The sequence below is a fragment of the Rhinatrema bivittatum genome, chromosome 12 (genome assembly GCF_901001135.1).
Source record: "Rhinatrema bivittatum chromosome 12, aRhiBiv1.1, whole genome shotgun sequence".
NCBI lineage: Eukaryota > Metazoa > Chordata > Amphibia > Gymnophiona > Rhinatrematidae > Rhinatrema > Rhinatrema bivittatum.
In genome coordinates, this window is record NC_042626.1 from 79,937,535 (window position 1) to 79,953,848 (window position 16,314).

The 16,314-nt window shown below is 48.5% G+C and overlaps 1 protein-coding gene across 1 annotated transcript in view; it reads left to right on the top strand.

The window, feature by feature from the left end:
- The window catches only part of GPR179 (G protein-coupled receptor 179), a 112,146-nt gene that overhangs the window by 54,484 nt on the left and 41,348 nt on the right, over nt 1-16,314 (top strand). The window contains 5 exon segments of the mRNA XM_029572252.1: nt 3,850-3,955; nt 4,023-4,231; nt 7,687-7,755; nt 12,511-12,620; nt 13,100-13,338. Of these exon segments, the coding sequence (XP_029428112.1) occupies nt 3,850-3,955; nt 4,023-4,231; nt 7,687-7,755; nt 12,511-12,620; nt 13,100-13,338 (733 nt within the window).

Genomic DNA, 16,314 nt, shown 5'->3' on the forward strand with positions numbered 1-16,314 from the left:
ATGGACTTCTCCTCCTAGGCTATGCTGAGAAAGCATCAGCGAGCATTTTTGCTGACTCTCGCCACAACAGATGAGGTCCTGGAAGCACGGCTGGCAGCTTCAGTGCTGCCATAAATCTAGAAGTGAAGCCAGCTTGGAGAGTGCTGGGAGAACAAGGGAGCTAGATGAAGTGGCAGAGAGTTCATTGGCAAGCTCTAGCTGCTATATCGCATCTCGGGCCCAAACAATGCCAGCCTGGTCCAGTCCTGCTACTGCTGTCCCCAAACTGTGGTGCTCTAGGTGACCACTTAATGCTTCCACTAGCCCTAGGTGGACAGAAGATGAGGTCGGTGTGCAGCAATAGCTGCCTAGGTGAGGACAGAGTGCTGTAGCCATGGTAATTCTAGTGACAGAAACCCAGCAACACAAATCAACAAAAGCAACCAAGATACCAACCAGTGAATCAAGTGGGGCCAGCGAGCAGTGGGAGACCCTGGGGAAGAGGGAGGAGAGGATGGGGGTCTGCCTTGCCAATGCCGACAACAGGTACCCAACTTTTACCTGGGGTTAGGAGCAGGCTCTGTTCTGGCCCAGTCAATGCATTCAAGCCAGCATTACTAGGGCAATGCATGAGAGGTGCAGCTCATATATAACGTGTAAGACTTGGCTTATCTGTCCTATGGTGCTAGGCATTGGTCTTAATGGATGTCATTAGCTTTATCAGCAGCTGTGATTTACTGACCTCGTTTATTGGTATTTTAATAATTGTTTAGAATTAATTTCACAGTTATATGGGTGAGGGGAAGGGGTTAAAATTAATTTGGAGAGAAACGTGTGAGCATTCTCCTTTCAGTGGAGGGTCTCCCCTCATTAGAAAGCGGGAGGGGGCGGATCTGTGTGTGCAGTGGTTTAATACAGGTTTCATAGCTGGGAGGGTGTGGGATCAAGTCTAACTTCTAATTATTGCTCCCTCAGAGTCGGCCCCTTACTCTGAAATTATAATTATTGTACAGCTGGAAGCCACCCCATGTTTTCACTAAATGAGAGAGGAAAAGGGAGATGCACTTTTGTTTGTTTCAAGCTACAAATTATAGGAACACATCCCTTTCTGTTTTCTTTTTCTGTCCATCTTGGTTAAATACCAGAAACCCAGATGTGAGTCCTACTGAGAGGGGTGGGAAAAGGTGTTAGGAGCTGTGGCAAAGGTGGAGGAAAAGGAATGGGAAGGTAGCGCTATGGATAAGAACATAAGAAAATGCCATACTGGGTCAGACCAAGGGTCCATCAAGCCCAGCATCCTGTTTCCAACAGTGGCCAATCCAGGCCATAAGAACCTGGCAATTACCCAAACACTAAGTCTATTCCATGTTACTGTTGCTAGTAATAGCAGTGGCTATTTTCTAAGTCAACTTAATTAATAGCAGGTAATGGACTTCTCCTGCAACAACTTATCCAATCCTTTTTTTAAATACAGATACACTAACTGACTGATCTGAATGTAACTGAAGAAAAGAGAGTCAAACTCAGGCTGATGCAATATTGGCTCATGTAAAATGGGTGCTCATGATTGAGCACCCGGTCTCCTAATGCGCTCCCAGCCACCTCTACTGGGCATACAATGCATTATTTAAATGAAGGGTTGCGCTAAAAAGGAGACACTAGGGGAAATGGTGCGACCCGAGCGCCTCCTTGGCATCAGGCGCACAGGAGAGATGGCTGTCAGTGTGGGCTGGGAAAAAGCGTGCATTCCCCCACGCCACCAGTACAAGATACACACACAAGATACATGGCCTGGACCATCTATCCTGTGCGTCTATATTGGGCGCCCAGAAATTTTGTTTGATTTTTTTTTTTTTTACTTCAATCTGCTTTCTGTGGTTCTTCCTACTTAGTATAGCGATGATACTAAGTGGAGGAATCACAGAAAGCAGGAATTTTTCTTTTTATAGTGAGCCCTTGAGTGTGGCATACCCTTTATGCCAGCCCTGGGCTGGCTTAAAATTTGCTGCATTGCAATGGCCACTCGGAAAATTTTTTTAAATCACGGGGATTAGATTGGATAAGTTCTTGCAGGAGAAGTCCATTACCTGCTATTAATTAAGTTGACTTAGAAAATAGCCAGTACCGACATGATGTTACTAAACGAATGGCGGTATATAAAGAACCTCAAATAAATAAATAAATAAATCTACCTGGAATTTACATGTGATGAACACTATTAGCTACACGCTGGATTGGATGCATGTTTTGGATGCGCGAATGCCCGTATTGCATTGGGGGTTATGGACGCACATCCAAAGCATGCGTCCAATTGCATGTTAAGCTGTGCGCTGGTGGCAGCACACATTATTGCATCGGCCTGTTTGTGTTCTCACTAGTAATCCTGACTCTCTTGTCAGATTTGTGTCTTACTTTTAAGATCAAGAGCATTTAAAAGAAATTAATCACTAGAAAAAGTCTGCAATAGTGTGAATGGGCAGTGTGCAAACTTCCACACACAGCTCTGCCAATGTGTGCTTCACTCTTGCCCCACAGCACTCCCTATTACAGTACAGACTCTCACACAAAGCTCTGCCAGTGCACCTCACTCCTGCCCTGCAATGCCCCCTGCTATTCCAGTAGAGACCCTCACACACAGCTGCCAATGCACCTCACTCTTGCCCTGCTGCACTCCCTGCTATTCCATTACAGAGACCCTCACACACATCTCTGCTAATGCACCTCACTCTTGCCCTGCTACATTCCCTGCTGTTCCAGTACTGAGACCCTCACACACATCTCTGCTAATGCACCTCACTCCTGCCCTGCTACATTCCCTGCTGTTCCAGTACTGAGACCCTCACACACATCTCTGCTAATGCACCTCACTCTTGCCCTGCTGCACTCCCTGCTGTTCCAGTACTGAGACCCTCACACACATCTCTGCTAATGCATGTCACTCCTGCCCTGCTGCACTCCCTGCGGTTCCAGTACTGAGACCCTCACACACATCTCTGCTAATGCACCTCATTCCTGCCCTGCAGCACCTCCTGCTATTCCAGTACTGAGACCCTCACACACAGCTGCCAATGCACCTCACTGTTGCCCTGCAGCACTCCCTGCTATTCCATTACAGAGACCCTCACACACATCTCTGCTAATGCACTCACCCTTGCCCTGCTGCACTGCCTGCAGTAGGGGAGGAGAATTAAGAATTAGGGTTGAAGGTTTGAATGGACAGGTGAAGACTAACATCATTCATCCAATTTCATCTCTGTATCTCACCATTGCTCTGTTGTGCTTTCAGCCCTCCCTAACCTCTTTCCTATTCTTCAATCTGTGCCATGCTCAATTATACTGAGTGTAGAACCTGCTAATGCTGGATTAGCAGGCTTGGCTGTAGTATCCATTTATTGCTTAGAACAGAATCTGTACATGAGGATTTCAGTTTAATTCCTAAAATGTTTAACCAGTAGTGTCTAGTTCTTTTCTTAAAAGTGACAGCACACACTCTGGTTGGTGGAAACCCTGTGGATGTAGCTCTGATAGGCTAACCAGAGGCCCTTAAAAAACAGAGAACGATGTAGGCCATAGGAACCCCATGGCAGATATTACACCAATTTGCCAATGGTGAGGTGACCAGCCAGCTATGCAAGGCACCTGGGTTTGGGGTTCCCACTTGGAGACTTCCGGGTTTAGCAGCCTGTGACTGTTGGGGCCTGGAGGACATTGAAGGGCTGATGGCTGCACCTTATGGCAGGTTACTGAAGGACTCGCTCTGCAGGTGGTTTCCAGCCCCCAGTCAGGAGGAGATATTTGATTAGGGAGGCAGGGTAAGGACATTTCAAGTAAGAAAAAGCTGATGAGGCTGCCACATTTCTTTCTCTACAGTGTGCGCCCCAGGAGAGTGCAGGCTTTGTGCTTGGAAGGTATCTGTGTCTCTGTAAACCCGGATTCTATGGTACGTATTAGCTTGGCAACTCCAGACTCCTCAGCAGCCCTCTGACACCAATCATGGGAGCTTTTCAAATGCACCTTTTTTTTTTTCTTCTTTCTAGGCACAGAGAACTCATCCCAGTATGACGCAGAGAATGCCGGCAGCTTGCAGCAGTGTCGCCCTTGTCAAGAAGGCTGCGTGACTTGTACGGACGACACGCCATGTTTGGTGCAGGAAGACTTGGCTCTGCGAATTGCCGTCCTGTCCTTCCAAGCCTTCTGCATGCTGGCCGTCTTCTTCAGTATGCTGGCCTCTTACCACTTCCGGAGCAGCAAGGCAAGGCCGCGACCTGTCCCTTGGTATTGTAGCGGTCCTCCCATGCTATCTATCCAGCCTTTAGCAGTAGCACATGCCACATGGCTCTGGGCTACCACCTTCTTCCTCCTGAAGGAAGCAGAATGACCCTACCATCTGCTGCCAGTTGCTCAAGTGAGCAGCCTATTAAAAATAATCCAAAATAGGTTGCGCATGGTGGGGCACCTTGCCGCCTCTTTGTGATTCAGGCCAGCTTGGATTTGCTCCTAAATTTTCATTTTTTCCTTTGTCTCACTAATAAGGTTTGCTCTCCCCTCGTGGCTTCTGGTTGAGACCATGAGACCTGGAGCCCAATAGAAGGAAGTTGGTAACTTTCCCACTACAAAGGGGGAACTAGCCGACACTGTTTCCCATACAATAACCAATATAATTAACCTTTCCCTGAACGAAGGATCAATCCCAGATATTCTTAAAGGTGCAATAATCAAACCCATAATTAAAGAAAAAAAAAAACAGTGATCCAAATATACTAAGTAACTACAGACATGTCTCAAACCTACCCCTACTTGCTAAATTGATTGAAAAAACAGTACAAAAACAACTAGCGGAGCATTTAGACAACAACAACATACTTTACCCCTCACAGCACGGCTTTAGAAAACACTATAGCACCGAAACATTACTAATCTCTCTAACGGACAACGTACTACGAGGTTTTGATAATGGGAAGCACTACATCATGATTCTACTAGACTTATCAGCAGCGTTCGACACAGTAAACCATAACACTACTAAAAAGACTAGAAGAAATAGGCCTAAAAAACAAAACAATAAAATGGTTCAAATCTTACCTAAGTAACAGATTTTTCCAAGTCCAGATTAAAAACACAATATTAGACAGAATTGAGCTAAAAAATGGAGTACCTCAGGGATCCGCACTCTCGGCGACACTTTTTAACATCTATTTGCTGCCTCTATGCCACCTACTGGCTGGACTAGGTATCATACACTACATATATGCAGACGACATCCAATTAATACTACCAGTAGAGGACACAATTGATAAGACATTAAACCTAGCATTGAGGTACCTAGAAATAATTAAGCAATTACTAAACCAAATGGAACTAGTAATTAACATTGAAAAAACTGAATTTATACACCTAGAGCGGAAACACTCTGAGATAATTAAAAACCCAATCAAACTTAAAAACAATCAAGAAATAGTACTAACCGAGAAGGCTCGGAACTTAGGAGTAATAATTGACACGGAACTCAGCCTGAAGCAACACATATCACAAAAAACTAGAGAAGGATACGCCAAACTAATGGTCCTCAGGAGGCTTAAACCCCTATTAACCCAAGCGCACTTCCGAAAAGTCTTACAAGCACTTATATTCTCCAGCACAGACTACTGCAACACTCTATTTCTGGGTCTACCATACTTAACAATAAGACCTCTTCAGATATTACAAAACTCAGCTGCCAGAATACTGACTGGTAAAAACAAAAGGGAACATATTACTCAAACACTGGCCAAATTACACTGGCTGCCAATAGAACAAAGAGCGCAATATAAAACACTATGCACAATTCACAAACTGATTAACGAAGAAAAAGCAGACTGGTTAAACACAGCACTACGCTTACACGTCCCACAAAGAAATCTTAGATCAGCCAACAGAACTCTACTAACCATCCCCTCAGTCAAGACAGCAAAACTTACCCAAGTTAGAGATAGAGCCCTTTCCTTAGCCGGACCAGCATTATGGAACTCATTGCCACTCGAAACAAGATTACAAAGTGATTTAAAAAGCTTTAAAAAAAAGTTTAAAAACATGGCTTTTCAAAAAAGCATTCTACAATATGAATGGGGAACAAGAAGTTTAAAGGAATAAGCGAATGTACATCTACTCTAAGCTAAAGTCACCCTATTAGCATAATTGTCTATTCATCACTATAGAATAATTTAAGAGACATGCAGTTTAAAGTTCAATTATTATATGATTTCCTATTAATCATATAAAAGACAAGATCCAGATCTCACATTATATACCTTAGATTATGAAATTGTTACCGTAAATGTTTTGGCACTTTGGTAGTAAGAATTTAATCAAATACATACATGCGTGCCGCCCTGTAAACCGTTGTGATGGTGCAATACTAAACGACGGTATAGAAAAGATTTTAAATAAATAAATAAATAAACAAACAAACTCTGCACCTCCAACAGAGCAACACAAACCCAGCCAGACCAGGCTGATCCTGAATAAATTTAGATACAAGCACAGTGTCAGGTTTCCATGCACTGCATCCTGCTTCTCAATGTTTACAGAGGAGGTGGCCGGGTTGGGGGAAGGACTGAGGAGTCTGTGTCAATATACCCTTGCCTAGGAAATTCCGGTACTTGAATTTTCATTACAGTAGGCTTTGCCCGAATCTATGCTCAGTCATTTCTGGAACACTAAAACCAGAAAGAAGCAAAGTATAAAGCTAGCATCAGTTTGTAAAGTTGCACGATGCAGGGCAGTAGTGTTCACACTTTCTACCTGCTGCCTTTCCTCGTGTGCACAGAAAAAAAACTGCAGCAGGTGCTTAATCCCATTCCCATGCAATCCCAGGCCTATTGTTCAATAATTGTCTTCCAGGATTTTTTGCTCACAAAAAAATTGAATTTTTGCAAGCTAAAAGTAGCAACACAGCTAGCCAGCTCCAGGCAATTCCTTAGACAGAAATCTTATTCCCAGCCCCAGCATCTGCAACCCAAACTTAGGAATCCACATGGGCAAGTTCTCCTTATTCCTCCTTTTCGGAGAATAGCATCTGCTTGTATACAAAAAGTATCATGCAGTTTGCAAGATTTGCAACCAAAAGCACACTCAAATGAGACAAGAAATAGGCCCAGATTTAGGCATAGGCAACAAGGTGCCCAGGATGCCAAATTTTGAAGGCACCAACTATCTAGGCCAAAGAAGAACCTGCTTCTATTTTCTTTAAGGTCATGTGCTGGCCCATCTTCAAAGGGGCACTGCCATAGCACCCTGCCTATGTATGCCAAAATCTTAAATCTAGCCCTGGCAAAGAAGGGTCTCAGAATTACAGGTCATGCAAAAGTCTGGCTGCCATGGTACTGTCAGCCAGGAGGCCCAGCTCTCCAGCCTGCTGCTTCACCATCTGAAGACCAGTGGCCGTGCACTGTTAGCTGCTGCTGTTCTGCTTTCAAGCCTTATTCTCAAAGCGTTCTTCATTTTCCCATTATAAAAGCAGCAATTCAACTCTCAAGAGCCAGAGAGTCAGCTGTGTACTACCTGAATGAGCTGGATGGGATTTGTATTTAAGGCAGTGCAGATGTGGACAGATCCTAAGCCCAGGACCTGTCCTACATTTCATGTAGTGGCTGGTAAAGCTCTAGCATCTTCCTTGCCCAAGTTCCTCGCTGAGGACTTTAAACTTCTCTGCTTCCTTTCTGTCCACAGCGGATCAGGGCTTCGGGGGTGCTGCTGCTGGAGACCATCCTCTTTGGGTCTCTGCTCCTCTACTTCCCGGTAAGCACAGAAAGGAAAATTGGTTTTTACCTGCTAATTTTCATTCCTGTAATACCACAGATCAGTCCAGACCAGTGGGTTATGCACTCCCACCAGCAGATGGAGGCAGAGAAAAAAAAATTCGAGGCAATACCACTAGTTCCACCTGCAGCTCCTCAATATTGGTCGATCCCCAAGCGAAAAACCACTGGAACCAACTTCAAACTAACTTAAACAACTATTCACCCCAATCAAGGCGAACATCAAAAAACAGGAGGGTTGGATTCCCCTAAAGTAGGAAACCCTACCCGGATTTTCGTTAATATTGGCATCAAAATTATTTCCTTCAGAATTCTTCAGTACAGTAGCTGACCCAAAGGTCAGCCCATCTTTCGGCAGTCACGTCTGGGCGAGCCTCTGGACTGATCTGTGATATTACAGGAATGAAAATTAGCAGGTAAGAACCAATTTTCCTTTCCTGAACATACCCAGATCAGTCCAGACCAGTGGGATGTACCAAAGCCACACTACTCTGGGAGGGATCCCAAAAGACCCGCTCTTAGAACCCGTTCCCCAAAATTGGATTCCTCCGGCGCCCTTACGTCCAAGCGGCAATGCTTGGAAAAGGTATGCAGAGAGGACCAGACTGTGGCTCTACAGATCTCTTGAGGAGAAACTAACTGGCACTCCGCTGAGGTCACCTGTGCCCATGTGGAATGAGCTTTCAAAACATCTGGAACGGAACAGCCATTGCTAATGTATGCCGAACCAATGGTCTCCTTCAGCCACCGAGACAGAGTGGCCTTGGATGACTTGTCCCCCCACTTAGGACTACCAAACAGGACAAACAAATGATCTGACTTCCGAAAAGGATTGGTGACCTTCAAATAGCGCAGGAGGAGTCGGCGAACATCCAATAAATGCAGGTCTCTATACATTGCCGAGTTGCGGGACCAGTCCGGGAAGCCAGGGAGCTCTACTGACTGATTAACATGAAACACAGACACCACCTTCGGCAGAAAGGACGGCACCATGCACAAGGATACCCTATCCGCCGAAATCTGTAAAAACGGGTCCCGGAAGGATAGGGCATGCAATTCCGAAATGCGCCATACTGAACAGATTGCCACTAAAAAGACCGTTTTCAGTGTCAGGTCCTTGACCGAAGCCTGCCCCACCGGCTCAAAGTGAGGTACACATAAAGCCTGCAGGACGAGGTTCAGGTTCCACTCTGGACACAGTTTCTGAACAAGTGACCTCAAATGCTTTACCCCTTTGAGGAAGTGAACGACATCTGAGTGGCAAGCCAGGGATTTGCCGTCTATTCATCCCCTGAAGCACCCCAGAGCTGAAACTTGAACCCGGATGGAGTTGTACGCCAGGCCCTTGGAAAGTCTCTGCTGCAGAAAAGCCAGAATGAGGGGAACGGATGCCGACCCCGGCCCAACTCCTTGTTGCGCACACCAGGACTCAAACACCCTCCATACTTGCATGTAAGCCATGGAAGTGGAAGGCTGCCTGGCCTGCAGCAGAGTGGCAGTCACCGCCTCTGAATACCCCTTCAGTTGTAGGCGTCACCTCTCAATAGCCAGACCACAAGAGAGAGAAGCGATCCTCCCAATTCGAAAAGATTGGTCCCTGACTCAACAAATCCGGCAAATGTGCCAGACGTAAGGGACCGTCCATGGCTAGTCGTATCAGATCCGCGAACCAAGGGCGCTGAGGCCACTCCAGAGCCACCAGCACCACCTGACCCGGGTGCTGTTCCACTCGTCTGAGAACGCGACCTATGAGAGGCCATGGAGGGAAAGCGTACAATAGGATTCCCGAAGGCCATTTGGATACCAGTGCGTCGAGACTCACGGATCCCAATTCCTTCCGTCAACTGAAAAATTGCGACGTCTTCGCGTTGAGTCGGGTCGCCATGAGGTCCAACTGGGGAGTTCCCCATCAGGCACAAATGAGGTTCCACGCCCCTCCGGACAGCTCCCACTCTCCTGGGTCCAGCTGTTGTCTTCTTAGGAAGTCCGCTTGGACGCTGTCGACACCCACCACTTGCGAGGTAGCGATGCCCTCCAAATGGCGCTCGGCCCAGTTGACGAGGAGATGGGCTTCCCGGGCTACGGCTGGGCTCTTGGTTCCTCTCTGAAGGTTGAGGTATGCCACCATGGTGGCGTTGTCCGAAAACACGCAAACCATCCACCCCTGTACCAGATCCAGAAAAGCCTCCAAGGCCCTGCGGACTGCCCTGGTCTCCAGGCAGTTGATGGACCAAAGACGTTCCGATTCCAACCATATGCCTTGTGCCGCTTTGCCTAAGCACACCGCACCCCAGCCTCGCAGGCTGGCATCTGTGGAAACCACCATCCAATCCAGAGTTTCGAGGGACATTCCTTTCTGCAGATTGGTGTCTACTAACCACCACTCCAGGCTGGATCTGGACTGTGAGGTCAGGGGCAGGGGCAGGCGCACTTGATATTGCTCCGTCACTGGACTCCACAAGGACAGGAGAGCCCGCTGCAATGGTCTCATGTGAGCAAAGGCCCATGGGACGAGCTCTAGCGTCGAAGCCATGGATCCCAGAACCTGCAGATAGTCCCAGGCCGTTGGAGTCCGCGGCCCCCGAAAACTGGTCACCTGCTGTTGTAGTTTGAGCCTCCGGTCCTCCGTTAGAAACATCTGGCCCAGGTGAGTGTCGAAGCGAGCCCCCAGATATTCCAGGACCTGGGAGGGAATCTAGTGACTCTTGGGAAGGTTGATCATCCAGCCCAATGATTGCAGCATGTGAGTCACATGAAGAATAGTCCACCGACAATCTTCCTCCGACTTTGCCCGGAGGAGCCAGTCGTCTAGGTACGGGTGCATCAACACCCCTTCTTGCCTGAGGGCTGCCGCCACGACTATCAAAACCTTGGTGAAGGTGCGGGGCGCCGATGCTAGACTGAAGGGGAGCGCACAAAACTGGAAATGCTGCCTCAGGATTGAGAACCGCAGAAACCGCTGATGATCGCTCTGAATTGGGATATGGAGATAAGCCTCTGTTAGGTCCAGGGAGGTGAGGAACTCTCCCTTGTGCACCGCCACAATCACCATGCGCAGGGTTTCCATTCGAAAGCGCAGAACCTTCAGACTCCGGTTCACTTGCTGGAGGTCCAGGATGGGGTGAAAGGTTCCTTCCTTCTTTGGCACCACAAAGTACACGGAGTACTGACTGGCTCCCTGTTCCGCCCCTGGAACTGGAACAATGGCCTGCAGGCTTAACAGACAGCGTAGCATGTCCTCCACCACGGCATGCTTTTTTCGGGAAGAACAGCGAGACACCAGGAAGGTGTCCCTCGGAGGGTGTGAAAATCCTAAGGCGTAGCCTACGTGGATCACCCGGAGAACCCACTGGTTGGTTGTGATCCTTGCCCACTCCTTGTAAAACTGGGACAGCCGATCTCCTACAGCTGTCTCCGAGGAGTGGGTGATCCTGATTTCATTGTGAAGATTTTCCGGCCCCAGAGCCCTAGTCGGCACCTCCCCTTGCTGCTGGGTTGGCTCCCCAAAAGGACTGTTGTCGCCCTGAGAAAGGTCTGGATCTATAGGAAGAGGAGGAACCCCCCTTCCAGACAAATCTCTTGGAGTCTCTAATCCGGCTCCTTGGGGCAAATGCTTTCCGGAAGGGCTTTCTATCCTCCAAGAGCCTATTGCCTTTGGACTCTCCCAGCTACTTCACCAGCTAGTCCAGGTCCTCGCCAAACAGGAGCTTCCCCCTGAAGGGGAGATTGCACAAGCAAGCTTTAGAAGAAGAGTCAGCCGACCAATTCCAGAGCTACAGCAAGCGTCGGGCCGCCATCGAAGAGACCATGGAACGCGCCGATGTTCGTACCAGGTCATACATGGCCATCTGCCGTGTATACCACCCCCGCCTCCAGGTGAGCTGCCTGCACCTGGGACATGACCCACCATCTGCTGGAGACAGAGAAATACTGAGGAGCTGCAGGTGGCACTAATGGTATTTATAGCAGTGCCTCGAAGTATTTTCTCTGCTTCCATCTGGCTGGTGGGAGTGCATAACCCACTGGTCTGGACTGATCTGGGTATGTTCAGGAAATAAAGGTTAACACATAAAAATTAAAACAAATAATCAGGTGATCCCATTTTATTGGGCTAAGTTAAGACATTTCTTGAAGAGCTTTTGAGAGCTAATGCTCTCTTCCAATAAGCTTGTCAGGAACTTTTTGCTGGCATCTGGAGGAAGACTACTGGTCATTATAAAAGGGTAAAGCACCTTTTTTCATATGCAGGCACCTCTGGCATGGGGATGCAATATTATATTCCTACAGGATAGGGCGATTAATCCTGTGTGCATGAAAGTTTGGGGGGAGGAGAGGCCTAGACTTCACTCCTAATTCATTTTCCATTGCCAGCACCTGCTTTTCAGAATTAACGATCACTATTGTTACATTTTTTTTTACCATGTAGACACAGGGTTTTTATTTGATACTAGACTGGGGCAAGAAGTGTAAGATGTCAGTTTTACACATATGGCACAGAATTCTTAGGAAAAGGGGAAACCCCAGGAAGATGCTGCGTGGAGTAAGAGGGGAAAAGCTCTAACAGATGAGGAGGAAATCAGACCACAGCCAGCTGCTGAGCCTCTTAATTGGACAGGATCAAGCAGCACCCTCCCCCCCCAAAAAAAGCTTGGCTGTGAATCAGAAGAGGCCCAAGGGAGTGGGGGTGGAGACCAGAAAACATATCTGAGAGGATTTCCCTTTTAATGACACACAGGTCTTTATCCTATACTTCAAGCCAAGTGTTTTCCGCTGCATTGTGCTGCGCTGGGTGCGTCTGCTGGGATTCACCATTGTCTATGGAACCATCACGCTGAAGTTGTACAGGTAGAGTGTATGAGGGAAAGGATGCAGAGCTCTAATAATTCACACCCACATCTGTAAACCTGCCGTTGTCCGAGGGGGTGGGGGGGACAGTGAGCATACCCCTATGGCCCAGGGCCTACTCTTTCCCACACACAGCAGAGCACATGGGCAGCAAAAGACCCTGCAATCTGTTTGTTCAGCTCATGAGAACATGCCATACTGGGTCAGACCAAGGGTCCATGAAGCCCAGCATCCTGTTTCCAACAGTGGCCAATCCAGGCTACAAGTACCTGGCAAGTACCCAAAAACTAAGTCTATTCCATGTTACTGTTGCTAGTAATAGCAGTGGCAATTTTCTAAGTCAACTGCAAGGAGAACAGCTGAAACCACCCACTGAACAAGCCTGAATGTGTGCACACACCGAACACAACCCATCCTCTTCTTAGCCCTACTGTCCCAGTAGCCAACAGCATTCTCCAATTCATCTGCTGCTCTTGCAGGGTACTGAAGGTGTTTCTCTCACACACCGCCCAACGTGTCCCTTATATGACCAGTGGGAGAGTGCTGAAAATGCTGGGAGCGATTCTGCTGCTCATCTTCTGGTTCCTGGTAGCCTGGACTGTTGGGATGCTGGAGAACATTGAGCGGAACATTCCACTTGTGGTCCGATCCCAGACTCCTGCTGGCCTGGAATTCTATCTCTGCGATCATGACCGTTGGGACTACATGATTGCTGTGGGTAAGGATCCAGCTCACATGATGTTCATGCACTAGGAAGGATCTGGACAGGGGGAGCAAGGCTAGGTAACTTCTGGAGTACCACAAACCGGTCCACTTTTCAGGACATTCACAATGAGTATCCATGAGATAGATTTGCATATAATAGAGATAGTCCATGCAAATATACTTCATACATATTCATTGTGGATATGCTAAAAACCAGACCCATTTGCGGCACTCCAGAACCAAACTGCCTACCTCCACTTTAGAGATTCAATAATGTAGAGATTACTTACCTGATAATCTCGTTTTCCTTAGTGTATGCAGATGGACTCAAAACAAGTGGGTATAGTGTGCTAGCAGTTGGAGACGGATCTGACGTCAGCACGGGTACATATACCCCCGCAGGAAGTGCAGCAATTCAGTAATCTTCCTTGCAAAAGCTTTATGGATATATGTGTGACTGACCGATCAATTAAATGAACAGGATTACCCTGACCGATTTATAGTAGCTGGAGACCGCCAGTGTTCTCAACCGGAAGGTGTTGACACCCGGCAGGGTGGATGTCCTATATATGAAAACATGTCTTACCGTGAGTCAGTGAATCCCCATGTATACCGGCAGCCGGGCGGGATGCTGAGTCCATCTGCATACACTAAGGAAAACGAGATTATCAGGTAAGTAATCTCTACATTTCCTAGCGTGTAGCAGATGGACTCAAAACAAGTGGGATGTACAAAAGCTACTCCCGGACTGGGTAGGAGGCTGCCTGAGGTCCGTTTAGGATTGCCCTCGCAAATGCTGTGTCCTCCCTGGCCTGGACGTCCAGACGGTAGAATCTGGAGAAGGTATGGAGGGAGGACCACGTTGCCACTTTACATATCTCTGCCGGCGACAGCATCCTAGTTTCTGCCCAGGAGGCCACCTGCGCTCTGGTAGAGTGAGCCTTGACCCGTAGAGATGGTGGTTTTCCCGCTTCTACGTAGGCCACCTTGATAACATCTTTGATCCAGCGGGCAATGGTTGCCCGTGAGGCCGCTTCCCCTTGCTTCTTCCCGCTGTGAAGGACGAACAGGTGATCCGTCTTTCGTACTGCTTCTGACATTTCCAGATACCTGGACAGCAGCCTGCTGATGTCGAGATGGTGCAGTATTCAACCTTCTTCTGACTTCTTCAAACCTTCCGTGGTTGGCAAGGATATGGTTTGGTTGAGGTGGAAGTGTGAGACTACTTTGGGTAAGAAGGAAGGAACCGTGCGAAGATGATAGCCCCTGGAGTGATTCTGAGAAACGGATCACGGCAGGACAGCGCTTGTAGCTCTGAGATGCGGCACGCTGAGCACACGGCCAGCAGGAACACCATCTTCAAGGTTAACAAACGGAGGGACAGGCCTCGAAGGGGTCTGAAGGAAGGTCCCGCTAGAAATTCCAAAACTAGGTTGAGGTTCCACAGGGGCACTGGCCACTTCAGTGGCGGGCGAATGTGTTTGACTCCTTTCAGGAAACGTGAAACGTCTGGGTTTGTGGCAATGCTGTAGCCGTCACTCCTGGGACCGTAGCAGGATAGCGCTGCCACCTGAACCTTGATGGAATTGAGGGACAGACCCTTCTGAAGTCCATCTTGCAGGACATCCAAAATGATAGGGATTTTAGCAGCATGTGGATTGGTGCCGTGAGTGTCGCACCAGGCTTCAAATACTCTCCAGATCCATATATATGTTAGTGATGTGGAGAACTTGCGTGCTCGGAGAAGTGTATCTATTACCGGCCCCGAGTATCCCTTTTTCTTCAGTCGAGCCCTCTCAATGGCCAGACCGTAAGAGAGAATTGAGCTGGATCCTCGTGGAGGATGGGACCTTGCCTCAGCAGGTCCCTGTGTGGAGGCAGGGGTAGTAGACTCCCTGCCAGTCTTCTCATGTCTGCGTACCAGGGTCTTCTTGGCCAGTCCGGGGCCACTAGAAGAACTAGGCCTCTGTGCCGCTGAATCTTGTGTATAATGGCGCCCAGCAGGGGCCATGGAGGAAAAGCATATAGCAGGATCCCCTGAGGCCATGGCTGTACCAGAGCATCGATCCCGTGGGAGAGAGGATCTCGTCTGTGACTGAAGTACCTGGGTACTTGAGCGTTGGACCTGTCCGCTAGTAGGTCCATGCCCGGAGTCCCCCACTGATCCACAATCATCTGGAAAGCTGTGGGCGACAGCTGCCATTCCCCCGGGTTTAGGCTTTCTCTGCTGAGGAAGTCTGCCGTGGTGTTGTCCTTCCCGGTGATGTGGACGGCGGAGATGTCCTGGAGATTCACCTCCGCCCAAGCCATCAGGGGTGTTATTTCTAAGGATACCTGTCGGCTTCTGGTTCCGCCCTGTCGGTTGATGTATGCCACCGTGGTGGCATTGTCCGACATCACCCTGACTGCTCTGTTTCGCAGTCTGTGGGCAAATCGCAGGCAGGCTAGCCTAACTGCCCGTGCCTCTAGTCGGTTGATGTTCCACCCCGACTCTTCTTTGTTCCACCACCCTTGGTCGGTGAGTTCTTCGCAGTGTGCTCCCCCATCCGTTCAGGCTGGCATCTGTAGTGAGCAGGGTCCAGGTTGGGGAGGACATTCTTGATCCCCGGCTCATGTGGCCGGGCTGCAACCACCACCGTAGCTGATTCCTCACCCTGGCTGGTAGAGGTAGGTGTACGGTGTAGTTCTGTGATCGTGGGCTCCACCGAGATAGGAGGGCACATTGTAATGGTCTCATATGAGCCCACGCCCATGGTACCACCTCCAGAGTGGATGCCATGAGACCAAGGACCTGTAGGTAATCCCAAGCTGTGGGCCGGGTGGCGCTCAGCAGGGCCTGCAGACGATTCCGGAGTTTTGATCTCCTCTTGGAGGTCAGGCTGACCTTGTCTTCCTGGGTGTCGAATCGAACTCCTAGGTATTCCAGCGATTGGGAAGGCTGTAGGGAACTCTTGTTTGTGTTGACTACCCATCCTAGGCTTTCCAGAAG